The following is a 16,538-nucleotide window of genomic DNA, read 5'->3' as shown; positions in this document are numbered from 1 at the left end:
TCAGCAGTAAGAATAAGCGTCAAATTTGCTGCTGCCACGTAATTCGTCTGCTAAGATGATGTTACCTTTTTTTATTCCTTCCCCTCCCCATAAGCAAACCATGAGAACCACACCATCTCAAATAGTGTCTTGTCTGTTGTATCAAAAGCAAACAGAAGTTTAAACATAGAATAGATCTATTGTTTAAACATAAGAAATGGCAAAAGTGGGTGGATGTAGAATTGCTTATGAATGATGTCCGATTATGTTTCAGGTGATGCACATAATTTTGCCAATATGTCCTATACTGCGTAATTATCAGGAATATAACGCATTTATACACTTTCATTTAAACAAATTATAAATTGTGATTTATTTGTTGATATATATATTTTTTACTTAATGCGCTATCTCATTACAGAACGATGCATTTTTGTTTCTTTCTATAGGCCATTTATTGGTTATAATATTCCACATTTGACATTTAGTAGAACCCAGCCCAACAGAAGGAGCAGACGAACACCGAAGACAGAAAGGGACACAAGCGAAAATCCTGAGAAAAATGCGAAGAAATTTATACACATTGCATTAAATATAACCGCTGTGACTGCATTTGTAATACATAATGATCAAGTATATTAAGTTTTCGTAACCCTCTACTCGACTTGGAGTATTTATCTATTGCGTATGTATAGATTTTTTTTACTTTTAGTTAATTATAACAATATATATATATATATATATATATATATATATTTGGTACACTGTAAATGTAAATGGATATACCGCTGAAAGTTCCTGTAGGTCCTTCTATGAAGCCAATGTATTGCGTTAGGCTCAATGTATCACGTTAAACAAATGTGATCTGTTTGTACAAAGGTGCCTGCGTAACTAATCACTTATGAATTCTTTTCCCGCTTCTCTCTCTTTGTATCATTGACAAGTAATATATGTACGTTTACGGATGATGAGTTTTGTACAGTCAGTGTTAAGGTTTGAACTCGGTCATGTACATTCTAGCCCATTAATATATGTAGGGGTTGGCTGACATGAAATTTTAATTGATATCGATTACTACCGATCCAATATTTTTAAATAGAAACGTTCTGTGAAGAACTTTAATGATTCATTCACCTCATTCGTTAATCTATATAAATAGGTGACTGCTTAATGGGGCAGGTAATCAAGGGGTCTCGGGTTCGGTCCCGGTGGAGGCACAGTGCATAATGGGCCAGAGCCCACTTAAAACTGTAGGTCCAGTCCTGATTAGCCAATCTGAGTACAAGGCGACCTTAAAACAAAAACTTTGATTTCAACTCGGATAGGTTTTCTCTTTTAGAAAAGTAGATAAATGTTCAGATATTTACCAGGTTACATTAATTATACCTCTATATCAATAAAAGAAATGAAGGTAACAGTCTGATATAGTGAAAACACATTTCACTCGTTTATTTCCGAATTATTTACATTTGTTCTTACCTTATATGCATAACGGAACATTTTTCAACTTGGGATTATGTTTTTTTCATTGAAGAAAGCGTAATTTTTCACATTATAAGTATTTATTGGTCGTTGCTAATTTGCTTTCGTTACACACAATATGGCGGGCAAATCTTGACTCACGTTGTCTATCGTCAGCTGATATGCAGAGTCGTCAGCTGATATGCAGTGTTTCCAAACTTATGAACCGAAAAATGCCACACAAACTATTTACAAAAGGTTTTTAAGCGAAAATTGAACCACAAACCATTCACGGAAGGTTAGGTTAGGTTCAGTTAGGTTAGGCAAACAGAAAATTAAATTGGAAAAAGAGACACTCACACGTCATCTTGTAAAACTACCGTGTGGTTGCTACACTGACAGGGGGTTACATAATCGAATGCATGGAACATTTGATTCACGTAGTCGACGGTAATGGTGGCATGACCTATTGTGCAAAGGAGATACATTAATGTCGAAATGACATTATTTACCGGCCGAATAAGTTGCACGAATGGAAAAAACACTATTCCCAGCTTCCAAAAGTCCACAGGAACTAAATTCCCATCTTTTCTCCTGTAAATTTGAAGATTTTTTTTTTTTTTTACTATATCAGACTGTTACCGAAATGAAATGACAGGATTATACACTGATGTATTGAAAAACCAACTGGATAAAATTATGTGCAATTTTACTGGACATGGATATGCCTATATCAATAAAGTATTGAGTAATCTGTCTGATTCGTAGTATAGAAGAGTGTACAAAGAAACTATTGAATTAGTTTTTCTGAACTTTAAACTTACTTTCAAACTCATTTCCAGTATTCTACATGGATTCCTCATCCTTCTTCAACTTGCAAAATTCATGCATGAAAAATTGTTGCATATCTATTATTTGTGTGAGGATTGAAAATAAACTTTTTTGAAGCAGAAAATGGGTACTAGTTGTTTGTGTCTTCTATATTTTATCTCAAATAATGGGACTTCTATGCACTGGGGTTGTCAACAGATCAAAAAATCTGGTTGATATATACCATGCACGATTCAAGTTTGATTGATTGATTGATTTGGTGTTTTAAGTCCACTTTATACACAGTAAGGCTAATCGGGACTGGACCTACAGTTTAAAGTGGATCTGAACCACTACGTGCCTCCACCGCACAAGATTGAAGTCACCTTGGGTGAACACACTCCTGTACCACTGAGTGTTTGGGATGTCCTTGAGCCGTGACCAAACAATGTAGGTTATTTTTAAATTTGGGCACAGGAATAGTAAAGGAGACAAACTAGGTATGAATGATTGCATCGTTACTTCCAACATTTTCAGGATAAGACTTTTCTAGAGTTCCAGATCATGAAATTAATTAATTTGTTGAAGCATATGAATTTTTCCTGAGGGGGGGAAATGACATGCATATGTCCACCCCTTACTTGCAGATTATCTCAAATAATTCTGCTCAGACCATAATATTCACTGATTTTTCAATGTATTATTGTATTATCTGTGTGTGTGTTTGTAATTTTTAGCATTTCATTTTCTTTTTCAGAATATGCTATTCCATATGGATTAATTGCAGTTCATTTCAAGTATGGTATCTGAAATCTCAGACGATTGCGATCATGAAGACAAAGAGACTGACAGGGAGAAGAATTTGTTTGATCTGCTGTGTTTCCTTTCTGCTGGAGACATAAAACTATGTGCTGTGAGTGAAGTGGGATGCAGGCAGTTGCTGGCTGTTGTCCTCAGGTATGTAAACACTGCAGGCAGTGTCATAGTGAGGAGTCTGGAAATTGGTGGGTTACTTTTTTTTTTTAAGGGTGGGCAATTATGTTGTGTATGTGCACAGTGGTGTGCATTGATTTCACCCCCCTTGGATCACTACAGGGATCTAATCTCATTCATCTCTCTGAGCAAGGGCTGAACAGGTTTTTAATTTCTGACTGTATTTATTTGTGCAGAATGATTTTTTTCCATCTTACCCTTATATGCGTACATGAGTAGGTTAGGAGGGTTGGGTTTGGTACTCTTATCATAGGGGTAGAAAAAATGGTCAGTAAAAGCCAGTAGTTTTATCTTGATATGTAATTTATTTGTATTTTAATAATTGGTCCCTAAGCAACTTTTTTGTTTTCATGATTTGTCACATTTTTTTTCTACTGGAATATGCAGATACATGATGACTTCACAGTGAAAAAATATTTGTTTAAGTTTGTTTTAAGTGCACTTTATGCTAAGATAGGCAAATCAAGATTGGATTTACAATTTGAAGTAGATTGATTTATTGATTGATTTGCTTTATTTTACTTCGCCTTTTGTGCCACTTTTGGCTAATTTGCGAAGATGGTGATGATGATGAATGGACACTCACAAGAATCCATGCCCAGGCTTTGATTCGAACCCGGGACCCCTGGCATCGTAGCACGATGTGCTAACCACTCTGCCACGGGGGCCAGCACAATTTGAAGTAGAATCCAAACCACTTTATAATGTGCTTCCACCAAGGATCAAACCCAGAATCTCGAACATTCACATATAAAACATAAAAAGTTGCACATAAGATCACAGATAAAGTCAAAAAATTTACAGCACAGCCTGTGAATTTTTTTATTGAAATCTTATTGAAGTAAAAAAAATGTATGTGCAATTGTTTTTACCTAAGTGTGTAAATAAATATGCATGCAAACGAAATGCTGGCAAGGAGATGCTGACAACATGTTTGCAAGTACCGACCATACAACCCTCCTCCTGCCAAAATTTCTGGCCTTCAATCACTGCACTGAAAGATCATAGACTATAATTTTATCCTGAAGTGGCACTTCTGAATCTTGGTTGCAACTGGCTACCCTGGTTGATTGATTGATTGAGTTTGTGCTTTTAGCCCACTTTATGCACAGTAAGTCTAATTCGGACTGGACCTACAGTTTAAAGTGGGATCTGAATCACTATGCGTCTCCACTGGGTATCGAACCTGTGACCCTTTGATTACAAGGCAACGACGCACCACTGCACCATCGGGGAGACAACTGCTACCCTGGTTGACTTTCCCCAAGCTCTCTTCCTATATTGGAGTAAGATAGAACTATTACTCGACTGCATAATGTAAGTAGTGTTGCCAGGTGTAAAAAAATTCACAGTCAAATTTAAAATTTCTTTATTTTCCTTTCTAGGTGAAATTCTTGCGATTTCAGAAATTTTTCCATTGATGGGAAATTTTATTATTAATATAAATTTTGAAAAAACAGGCTTGCGAAAATGTCAGTATTAAGTACTGTTTTTGTTATTTCTACAAATGATTATGGCTACACAGATGTGAAACAATAAATTTATTTTTTATGAATAGAAATGGCGACCTGCTCCTGCATTACTCAGTGGGTGAGAAGCAGTTCCCAGTTGTGAAGCAGGTCCCGTGGTTTCTTAATGCTGAGAAGCAGATCGTGGCCCTATGCTTTGACCCATCTGGAACATGGCTTCTGCTGACTGGTGAGTGTTACGTGCATTGATATTTTGTATTATTTCTGTGTAGGGCTGTACCGATGTATTCGTATTGACCAGAACTATCGGTATTGGTGTCGGGAAGTATCAGTCCAGATTTATTCACCGATACTTTTCTGAAGTTTGGGAATCTCACGTGGTCCCCAAAAATGCCATGCAACACTTTTGTTGAGTCTAAATATCCTTGAAATTATACAAAAAGCATAATTTTTATTATTTTGGCAACAACATTGTAGGAAGAAGTGGATTTTGTGATGAAATAATTATCTTATGAGAGATTATGAATGCCGTAAAGTAAAACTCTGGTATGGTATAATTCCAAATAGGAAAGAGAACTCGGGTACATTTGTGGGGGATGGGGGATTTCCCCCCACCAACAATCTTGGCCTCAAAAATCCCCCCACCAAAAAATTTTGGAGGGAGAGTTTTTGTTACCACAAGCAAAAGATAAACAATTACTTTTAATTTCAAATATACTGTACTAAGAATAAAATCGAAAACATACACAAATTAGTGTAGCTGTGAGTATTCAATCCTTTTTCTCTCTCAAGAGATTATCAACAAATCTACATCAATACGCACAATTAAAACAAGAATGCAAAACAATAATAACTATGAAATCTAATTGATTTATATTAACATAAAGCAAGAACTTAATAAAAACTTACATATAATAAAACCACTTCAACTATTTCATAATTTATTAACATCTTTAACCAGTTAGTAAAGGACGTGGTTTGCTACTTTATAATATCTGATATATTTAAAAGTAACAAATGTATTTATTTTTGTGTAATTAATAATAATAATATATTTTTAATTTAGTAATTTATTTTTACTTTTAATAACATTATAAATATGTACCTATATCGTATAATTGATATGTATGTTTGTGGGTAAGGGGGGTTTTGTAGATTAAGATCTTTCTCCCCCACCAGTCTTACATGATTTCGCACCCTCGTATGTGGCCATTTTTAAAGGTGATGTGATCAGCACCATGCTCTGGCTGCCTTTACCCCCCAGGGTTGCTCCCAGGTGCCCATTTATTTGAGGCTAGGTGACCCCCAGAGTTGTTTTATGCAGGGACAAGGCTGGAAAAATTTGATTCCCGGTATGACAGCTCAAAAATTTTGATATTAGGACAATTGGGAAGCTACTTGAACTCCAGTGGACTCCAGTCTCATACGCTAGAAAACCCTGGCAATGGGACTGGATGTGTCCACTGAAAAAAACACTTGGCAGGCTGTGGCCTCATGGGGCTGTTGCATCAAGTCTAGTTAGGGATAATTGTAATGAACATAATTTTGTAAATATTTATTTTCAATCTGCGTATAAAGTAGTGTCAAAGAATTCAAAACCTCTAGTTCACAAGATGGAATATATGGATTGGATGACCTGATGACAGTGAGGTAATGTGCTATTTCATCACCAACAATTTTTCAAAGTTGTTATGAATTCAAATATAGACCATCCTTCACTGACAACCAGTCAGATTTGTAACATTTGTGAGCTATTCCGAAGATATCTAGTACTATGTTGCACACACCAAATGTTAGAATGTCTTGTGAACATGGAAGGTGGTTTGTTGAGGTACATGCGACAATCAGATGAATAGTTTTCACTTTTCTATTTCCCTTTACTTCATAGAAATTTCAGAGAAAAATGCAGGCTTGACCAGGACTCGAAACTAAGTCTGTGAAATACCGTGCGTCCATTTCGATCTTCAGCCAAGAGATCGGGAGAAGCGTGGCGGGCGGCGCTGACGAAGATGCCGACATTTGTGGCCTGTAATGCCCGCTTATTTTTATGGACATATGCAGACATTTATATAAATATTGCAAAACGAGCACTAACCTGTGTTATAAGAGTTGTTCAAACTGATATCCACCAAGTGCCAAGTGTGTAGACTTTCGGGGAGAATACGTTGAATAGCCTGAAACTTTCGTGCCTGTAGCTAAAGTCCTTCTGGGTCGGGCCGAGAACTTATCAGCCCCCTCGTAACGTGAACCTTGCGGCTGGTATTCCAATCCTTTCACTGACACAACACACATACACACTGCAATAACACAAACAAGTAACGGCAAGTAACCAATAATAACACTCTTGCGCACAGTACGAAATTAACACACTCTTGGTTTACATTTGCTCGCCACTATATTCACAGCTTTGTCGCGAAGGAACAAAAAACTCGAGCTGGGAGATTTCGGATTGCAAGGAAGCTCACGAACACCATTGACTTTTAATGGTTTCGTCTACTGCGTAATCTTGATACAGTGTTGCACATTCGAAACCTCCAAACGATCCCCATCGGCACAAAACTCTTTCAAGGATATAAACTTAAGCAGGACATTACTGGTCAAAACTATGATTAAAATGTTTTATTATCTGTGGCTCTTAACATCATTTCTAAAGCGTATTTTTTTTTGTGTATATAAGGGCAGAACTTGGATGAATTACAGATGATAAATTATAACACAGGTTAGTGCTCGTTTTGCAATATTTATATGAATGTCTGAATATGTTCATAAAAATAAGCGAGCATTACAGGCCGCAAATGTCGGCATCTCCGCCAGCGCCGTCCGCCACGCTTCTCCCGATCTCTCGGCTGAAGATCGAAATGGACGCACTGTACCATGCCATTGTTCTACCAACTGAGGTACCAACCCAGCCCTGGTTTCAACTGAGTTTTTTGCTCTTGCTGTTTTTACCTGGGTGGAACTATTTCTGTCAGTGCAGAACAGAATTTGTCGCCTTTGAGACACTGTTGACGTTGACTGTATCTAGTTTCTCCCAACATAGAGTTGTAAATTACCTTATTGTGTGGCACATACTAGAGATGTACTATGTAGAAATCTCAGCAAAGAATCGGGTGAAATCCGGGCTGTCTCGGTTAACAGTAGAGAAATGGCACGGTATGCCAGAGACCCAGGTGTGAGTTCTGTGATATCCTGTGTGTGCCAATCATTAAGGTAAGAGCATTACATTGTTTAATTTCATGCTTGTTTTTTTTCCCCCATGTTCCACCTACATAAATTATTCATTTTAGGTCTAGATGCAACGATCTTCTTAGTTCCTGCACTGTTCATTGTGGACACAATGGTCGCTACAGACCATAAATGGCCTATCGACGACATCACTGTGTTTCCCCCACCTGCAAAGAGATCCCTTCCGAGCAGTGTCGTCTGGTGGCAGACCTTGGACTGCCAGTGCCTGGCCATTGTTGGAAGCGACACAGGTGAAATAACCTTTGTTAACCTCTCGACAGGCTTGGAGGTGGGAAATACAGGCATTAAGGCAGGGATCAGCCACCTGCAGCTGTGTCAGGACAACTGCTTGGATTCAATATTTCTTCTGGTTAGTGTGACTTACTTTTGAAGTAATTGAATATGATTTATTATTGTAAGTAATCTATGAATCAATGTTCCTCTTAAAATTGATGCATAACCACTTTGTATGTTACTAAATGGTACAATATATATCTTACTTTTAGAGTGGTTTTATTCTTGTATCAACATTTCGTTTCAGTTTTCCTGGTCATGCAAGCTTGGGAAAGTTCTGGAGGACCAGTACTAAACATCTCCACAAGAATAAAAGCCATTTTAAAAGTATTATTTTACAATGAATCTATCCTTCATTAATATTAATAATAAATGCTAGAATTTTTATGTTCTAATAATTGGGTCAAAATTTTCATAAATATGCCCTACAATATATTTTTTTACTAAAAAATACTCGAATAACAATATAAACCTCTGTGTTATACTGTCTAATAAATTTTATGGCACAGCATATGACTAATTTTGCCCATAGTTATATTTCTTGATTTTAGGCTGGTTTTCTAGTATTCACTTGTATATATTTTTTTCACAAAAAAATTGCTTGACAAGTTTTGACATTCCCCTTATCATAACATATGTTGCAATTCTTTTGTTGTCAGTTTGTAGTTGTCTTTGAAATTATTTACCACAGCTGGTGGGCCTATCATTGGTCTGTGTTTAGCATTAGACCGTTTCAAAGGATTTTGTAGGTTCATCCACAAATTTTCAGTAACTTAATACCCTTTTCGTGTAAGTCTAATAGTTTATTAGTTTGTAAGACTATTCAAATAAACTAACTAACTCTAGCCTTCTTAAACCCGAAGGTTCATGGCTTCAGCAACACAGGCCATCCATCTGTCCCTATCCTCAGCAAGATATATATACTCTTTCCCATCCCTACCGATTTCCTTTAGGTCCATCTCAACGTTATCCCTCCATCTTCGTCTTGGCCTTCCTACAGGTCTCTTACCATCAGGTTTTCCAACAAGAATCCTGTAAACCCTTCTTTCCTCTCCCATTCATGCCACATGGCCTGCCCACCTAAATCTTCTTGATTTAATCATTCTAATAATATCTGAACATGAATACAAATTATGTAGTTCTAAGTTATGTAACCTTCTCCACTCACCTGTCTCATCTCATTTAGGTCCAAATATTTTCCTAAGGATCTTATTTTTAAATACTCTCAATTTATGTACCTCTTTCAATGTAAGGGACCAAGTTTCGCATCCATATAATAATACAGGCAAAATTACTGTTTTGTATATTTTAACTTTTAGTTTCTTAGATATTAAACGAGAAGACAAAAGTTTATGAAGAGAGAAGTAACATGCATTTCCTGAATTAAGCCTACTTTTTATTTCCTCGTTAATATTCTCCTAAGTATTTGAATTTGGAAACTGGTTCAAACGAGTTGTTATCAATCATTAGATTTTGATTATTACCTTACACTTGGTTTCGACCTGTAAGCATATATTTAGGTTTCTCTTTGTTAACTTCCAAACCTATCTCTTTAGCTGCTTTGAAAAATATTTTAGCATTATTCTTAATTGTATTTATATCATCCCCTAATAAGTCTACATCATCTGCATATGCTAACAGTTGAGTCACACCATTTAATTTTAGTCTTCCGTTAGTTTCTTTTACCTTCATAACTGCGTATTCTAAGGCAAAATTAAAGAGTAATGGATATAATGCATCTCCTTGTTTTAACCCATCATGAATTGTAAATTTGTCAGATATTAATTAATATCCACACGAATTTTACTTTCTGTTTCGCTGGTGCATACTTTTTATCATATTAACAAGCTTCTTAGGTATTCCAAACTCTACTAATATATTATATAATTTATCTCTTTTGACTGAATCATATGCTTTTTTAAAATCAATGAATAGCTGATGGACATTTTGATTATATTCCCACTTTTTCTCAAGTGTCTGTCTGATGTGAAAAAATTGATCTGTTACATTTAAATCCACATTGATAATCACCTATAATTTCATTAGCATATGGGGTTAGTCTTGTTAAAAGAATGTTAGATAATATTTTATATGTTGTTGAGAGTAGGGAAATTCCACAGTAATGATTGCAGTTCATTTTATCACCTTTTTTAAACACAGGAACAATTATGTATTCTTTCCACTGTTGAGGGATTTCTTCTTTATTCCATATTAATTTGACATATTAACGAATTTCCACCATATTTAATTAACTCAGCTGGTATTATATCAATGCCAGGTGTTTTGTTATTCTTTAGCCTTTTAATAGCATCTTTAACTTCAGTCAAGTTAGGTTCTGGAACTAAAGGTTCTGCTGTGTGATCTTCATTTACTTCTGTTTTGTCTCCTACATGAACATTTAAGAGGTCATTAAAGTAGTTCTTCCATCTATTTAAAATATCACTTGGATCGGCCAAAAAATCACCGTCTTTATCTTTTATCAAGTTTACTTTGGGTTGCCACCCCTTTCTAAATTCATTTACACCTTTATATAAATCTCGGATATTTTTGTTTTTGCTGTTGGTTTCAATTTCGTTAATTTTACTTTTCAAGTAATCTCTCTTTTTACTTCTAAACGTGTGGTTAACTCCTCGCTTTATTCTATTATAATTGCTTAGATTTGTTTCATCAGAGTTATTCAACCACCTAAGTCTAGCCTGATTTCTTATTTCTATTAGATTATGACATTCGTTATCAAACCATGGCTTACTTTTTCTTTGTTTATGGTATCCTATACTTTCTTTAGCTGCTGATTCTGTTGCACTACATATGTGTTCCCAATTCTTATTTACGTCCTGTTTCATTTATATTTTCATCATCATTTAAATCCTGCAAAACATCAAATCTATTTGACAGTTTAATTTGGTAATCTTTCTTAATTCTTTAAATTATTATTAAATAAAACTATTCAAATGCTATTGTTTAATTGAATTGTTCTTTTGTTTTCAGATTACAAGCACTGGTCATGACCAGTACAAGCTTGTGCTTGAACAACGCACGTCAGGCTACTGCTGGCCCCTGGAGACAGGGTCGCAGGAGGGGACGAGGAGCCAATCAGTGGAAGCAGACGTCCACCAAGGGTCCTGCTTAATGCCTCTGCCTGCGAGGACAAGGCTGCAGGGACTGAAGCAACTGTCCGTTGAGAAGCTGGCGAATTTGAGGCAGAAGTTGTCTGAAACTAGAAGAGGTGCATCACTGAGTAGAAGAGGTAACAGACTCTTCTTTTTCTCCGTTCCCTTCTCTGTTAGGGGTTGGGTTCCATCATTCAAGGCATATTTTTGGATTTTTGATATTGTTTTTAATTTGTTTCTGTTAATCGTCTCCATATGCTCGTCCCTCTGTGTGTGTGTGTATATGCTTAACCTCTTCTTCTCCCTCAACGGTGGATTGGTTAGCACAGCATGCTATGATGCCAGGGGTTCCAGTTTGAATCCTGGCCTGAGAATGGCTTCTTTGTTAGTGTCCCTTCATCAATTTCACCATATCATCATTCATCCTCATCTTCGCAATTAGCCAAAAGTGTTAGAAAAGCAAAGTAAAATAAACCAAACCAAATAACTGTACATCATATTTCAGTGCCAAATTTCCACCTGATGGTCTCCATAGACTGTTGGTAAGGGGGGAAGAATGTTATGTTTTAGGCCGTTTGCTGGCTTAAACTGCTTGACTGCGAGAGGTTGTATTTATAAGTGAGGAACCGGAATAATTAACGCTCTTGACCTTTACTACCAATACCCCTTACCAATATTTATTTAGAATTCACTTAACAACGGGAAAGTTCATGCCTGAGCTGGATCAAAAGGTAATTAAACACTGATAATAGAAGAACCAGTTGTCACCTGTTGATGTTCTCACGGTGCTGGCTCGTGGAGGGCATCTACATTGGGCACAGCCTAAAGCTCTGCACGGGCCCGCTCTACGGCGCACACACTAAGGCTACTACTTGCTTCCGACTCTGTTGCCCACTAACTTCTGACTGTCCCAGCGACCTCTCGTCACCGGGGAGTTGGCTGGTGTTTGCTGATTTAGCATTTAATGCGGGCACACTGCAATCCATTCTTCCCTCTGTAAGGGAACCTTAATTATAACCACCTGTTACTTGGAGGTCTTATTACTCGGAAATTGAGCATGAGCAATCCCTGAAGTATTTTCTACATATTTTTGTTACATCCTGTATAGTGGAACTTTTATTTTACATTTTTCGGGGAATGCGGGTGAGAAAACTTAGATGGGAGAAAATTTGAAATATGGGGAAATTTTATAACACACAACATGAGTATTGAGACCATAGAGATGGAATGTACAGGGTGATCCATAAAGACCACCCAGTTTCTATGTTACTGCAATTGAGTGGTGAGCAGGCACACGGTAGTCTGTGACATATGTACACACCAGTGTTGGAATGTTCAATTGCTATGGGGAGGTGGAATGTACAAAACTTGTGTTCTTGCAGTGGGAGTTGTTCATTAAAACCAAGTCTGTAGCAGCAACTCAACAAGCTTTCCGCCAAGTGGTCTACCACAGAAACGTCCCAGACAGCCATACCATAAGGTGCTGGATAGCGAAGTGGCACAAGGAGGGGTAGGTACATGATATGAGATCTCCTAGATGACCCCAAACTATCAAGGCACAGTTAAACATTGACTGTGTGTGGGCATCTATCCAGATGGGTCTATAATAATCACTATGCCGCAGATCGTAGGGATTGCACATGAGCTGCGGTAGCATCAGTTGAATTTAGCTCATGAACCTACACGAACTAGTACAAGATGCAAGTAGTGCAAGCAATGACCCCTGCTAACAAATTGGCACGTGTGAAGTTCTGTGACACGTTTCTGCAAATGTTGGCAGATCTAAGGATTCTTGACAGCTTCATGTTGTCTGACGAGGGACACTACTTGTTGTCTGCAGAAGTGCATCCACCTGCATGATGTGATCTTCAAAACATGATTGAAATATACTCTGTCAAACTTCCAAGACTGCCTTACAATGTTGTATCTGTAAATTGCAGTTAGCAGTTAAATTTTGTGTTCTTTATGGATCACCCTGTATAACATGGGAAAATGTCAAATCCAGATATGTAAAAGTGAGGTTCCACTGCATAACATATGTACAGAAGTAAATTATTATTATTATTATGTTATTATTAATGCTTGTTATTTTCTTTAGACGTTAGCATTGGAGAAGATCATGACATGCACAAGAAATCATCTAGTGAAACGAGTAGCGAAGAACAGAGTCATAGTCAGCACCCAGAGCGTTTAAGTAGTCACATTGGAGATACCTTTTTGACACCACAGTATGCTAGAGGGCGGTATCTTTTTTCTGGTTACTATGCTCCCTCCAACCTTTTAACGGTAAGCAGTGACAGTTATCTAGCTAATTACAATGTAGCTGTAGCTCCCTCAGTGGTCCAGCATGTTAAGTAGTCAACTTTCAAAGTTGCCAATGAAATTCCTGGGCTTGAGTCCCTGCCTGGATTGGGTGGTATTTGTGAGTGTCCCTTCATCAATTCCATCTAATCATCATTCGTTCTCATAGTCATGATTAGGGCTAGGATTTTGATGACCTTAAAATTGCCAAAAAATGACCTTTAAAAAATGCATTTATGACCTAATATATGCAAGAAAATGCCCTATAAACTTAGAAAAATGACCTAAAAATTCTGAAGGTTTGTAGAACAAACTACCAAGAGAAATTCAAATTACAAATTAACAAGTTCACTTTTTGTCATATTTTACGCTTTAAGTACCGAGTTGCAGTACAGAACGAAAATCCTATGTAAATTTTCAAAAGTGAATGATTGTTGGTTGTCGGACAAGAGAGCCTTGTACATGGAAAAACTTCTCTCTACTTCCACTGACACAAGAGGAGCGTACTTAAAATGAACAATATAACTTGCTCTTAAGTCACTTTCAATTCCATGGAGTGCAAATTCTTTCCCTGACAAAATGTCTGATACAGAGCATGAAAGTCAATGATAAAATGCAATACACAAGAAAACCATCTGCAGGAAATGAACTCAATGAACCTGCATGTGCACTGTTGTTGCTGTCCACTACAATCTTAAAAAGAATATGTTCTATCCTCGTGCTCTCTAAGTACACATGCATGTGCAGCAACGTTACAATACCGGCCTTCAAAGGCATGGCAACCAATTAGGAATTTTGAACAGTAATCCGTTCCGCGACAATGTATTTACTGATATAGGGGAAAATCATATTGTTTGAGCTGAATTGTTACACAACAGCCTGTATCAAAAACTATGCACAGAATTTCTTTGTTTTTGAAACACATTCATTCAGAACTGCACTGAAGGCAATGAGACGAGAGTCTGAACCTTTCTCCTTCAAAGGGTTACATTTGCATGTAAAATGTCCCTTCTTTCATAAAAATGTAGAAAATTGCATAAGAAGACTTTTAAAAGGCCGAAAAATGACTTAAAAAGTTTAAAAAATTACCTTTACTCCAAGAAGGGTAAAAAAATGCAAAAAATGCCCTAACAAAGGCATCCCAATTTATTCACTTACGTGTAAAACACATTCCTATCTACTTATGCAACATTTCTGCTTTACTAAAAAAAGATGCATTTGCATTAAAATCCTAGCCCTAGTCATTATTAATCAAATGTTGCAGAAAGCGATGTTGAATTACAAAAATGCAAATATGATGTAGCTGTAAGCATATATTTTCGAAAAAAACAAGAAACCTGTAAAAGAATGAATTTCCAGTACATATGTATCAGTATTGTAAACTCAAAAAATAACTTAAACTACAATGAATTTTAAATGTTTATTTTACGTGTACCAAGAGTAAAAAAATTACATCACCAACAGTAACAGATCAACAAGAAGTATGACATCACGTTTTTGTCCTCAATAATCAATCAGCCATCTTGTTCGTAAGTTATTTCAGGGTGTAGGTAAGCTTGCAAAAGGATGGAAATTTTCGATAACAATTTCCCTGGTGCAGGTCAAAGGCCCAGTGCAGTTTATTCTGTGGTAAAATGTAAAATCCTAGTTCTACTGATATTGACACTTTGTAGATGTAGCATGGTTAGTACATAATATTCTGAATGTTTTTGTTTCAGATACATGGAATGGGTTTGGAAGTTGTACCATTGTTTATTCATAAACTTCCTCCAGATACCAAAGATATTTTGCTCACGGATCGTTTTCTGTTTACGACTAATGGAGCGTGTCAGGTGTTGACCATTATCTCCTGCCAACTCTCAGAAAGCAGACTGGATGGCAATATGGTAAGTTTTACATCTGTTAAAATTCTTTGCAAGCTTATCAAACTGTCTCTGTGTAACGTACAACATAAATTATAAAGGTTGTAGACAGAGTAATACCTATAGTCTCCTAATAATAAGTGAGGTAAAGTTCCCTGTGCTGATTGCATAGGTCTCCCATACATTTCAAACTATGTTTCGTTAATTGTTTGCTTTTTCTTCACCAATGTGATGTATGAGAAGATAATATATTATCAACAGCGTATTCTGAAAATTTGACCTAGTTTATTGCAACAATTCTTATTTATTGTATATATTTATTATACACCCAATCTACAGGGGGTCCAAAAATTATCTTTACAACTTTACACGTAAATTACACCCTATGTTTTGTATGTTCATGGTATTTGCTGAATAATGTAATGTAAATATCAAAGTTTTAATTGATATAACCGTTGTTTGTATCTGGTGTGTCAGTGACGTATCTTATGATGTGTATTATGAAAAATTGGTCCCCCAAGAGAATGTGCAGTGCGTCGCTTTATTCATTGAAACAACATCTGAGAGTCAAATGCAGATACATTTCTGGATGTTGGAGAGGATATTACTGGTGCTATTAGCAGAGTTTTCACATGCAAAGTCCGGAAATGTCGCTGCGCTTGTTTGGTTTGAGTTGCTGTTTTAAGTCCACTTTATGCACAGTAAGGCTAATCGGGACTGGACCTACAGTTTAAAGTGCGATCCGAACCACTTGTGCCTCCACCGGGTATCGAACCCAGGACCCCTTGATTACAAGGCAATGACGCAACCACTGCACCATGGGGGAGGCCCTCGCTGCGCTTTTGTATCAGATGTTGATTTGATGAATAAAGCAATGCACTGCACGTTCTCTTGGGGGACCAATTTGTCATAATATACGTCATCGGGCACAAGAAACAAACAATGGCTATATCAATTAAAACTTTGATATTTACATTACATTATTCAGCAAATACCATGAATGTACATAATATAGGGTGTTCGTAAATTTATGT

The 16,538-nt window shown here is 36.7% G+C and overlaps 1 protein-coding gene across 1 annotated transcript in view; it reads left to right on the top strand.

Moving 5' to 3' along the window:
- The first annotated feature begins 490 nt into the window (after positions 1–490).
- ca (RCC1 and BTB domain containing protein claret) overlaps positions 491–16,538 on the top strand; it is a 65,536-nt gene continuing 49,488 nt past the window's right edge. Inside the window, exons 1-7 of the mRNA XM_083124992.1 lie at positions 491–664; positions 3,008–3,207; positions 4,802–4,941; positions 8,000–8,307; positions 11,220–11,478; positions 13,440–13,627; positions 15,361–15,528. Coding sequence (XP_082981118.1) covers positions 3,050–3,207; positions 4,802–4,941; positions 8,000–8,307; positions 11,220–11,478; positions 13,440–13,627; positions 15,361–15,528 — 1,221 coding nt within the window. The 5' untranslated portion in view covers positions 491–664; positions 3,008–3,049. The remainder of the gene's footprint in view (positions 665–3,007; positions 3,208–4,801; positions 4,942–7,999; positions 8,308–11,219; positions 11,479–13,439; positions 13,628–15,360; positions 15,529–16,538) is intronic.

The sequence above is a fragment of the Lepisma saccharinum genome, chromosome 7 (assembly GCF_977018435.1).
Source record: "Lepisma saccharinum chromosome 7, izLepSacc3.1, whole genome shotgun sequence".
In the NCBI taxonomy this organism is placed as follows: domain Eukaryota; kingdom Metazoa; phylum Arthropoda; class Insecta; order Zygentoma; family Lepismatidae; genus Lepisma; species Lepisma saccharinum.
Note: the sequence above shows the minus strand (reverse complement) of the source record. Positions and strands in the feature narration are given on the sequence as shown.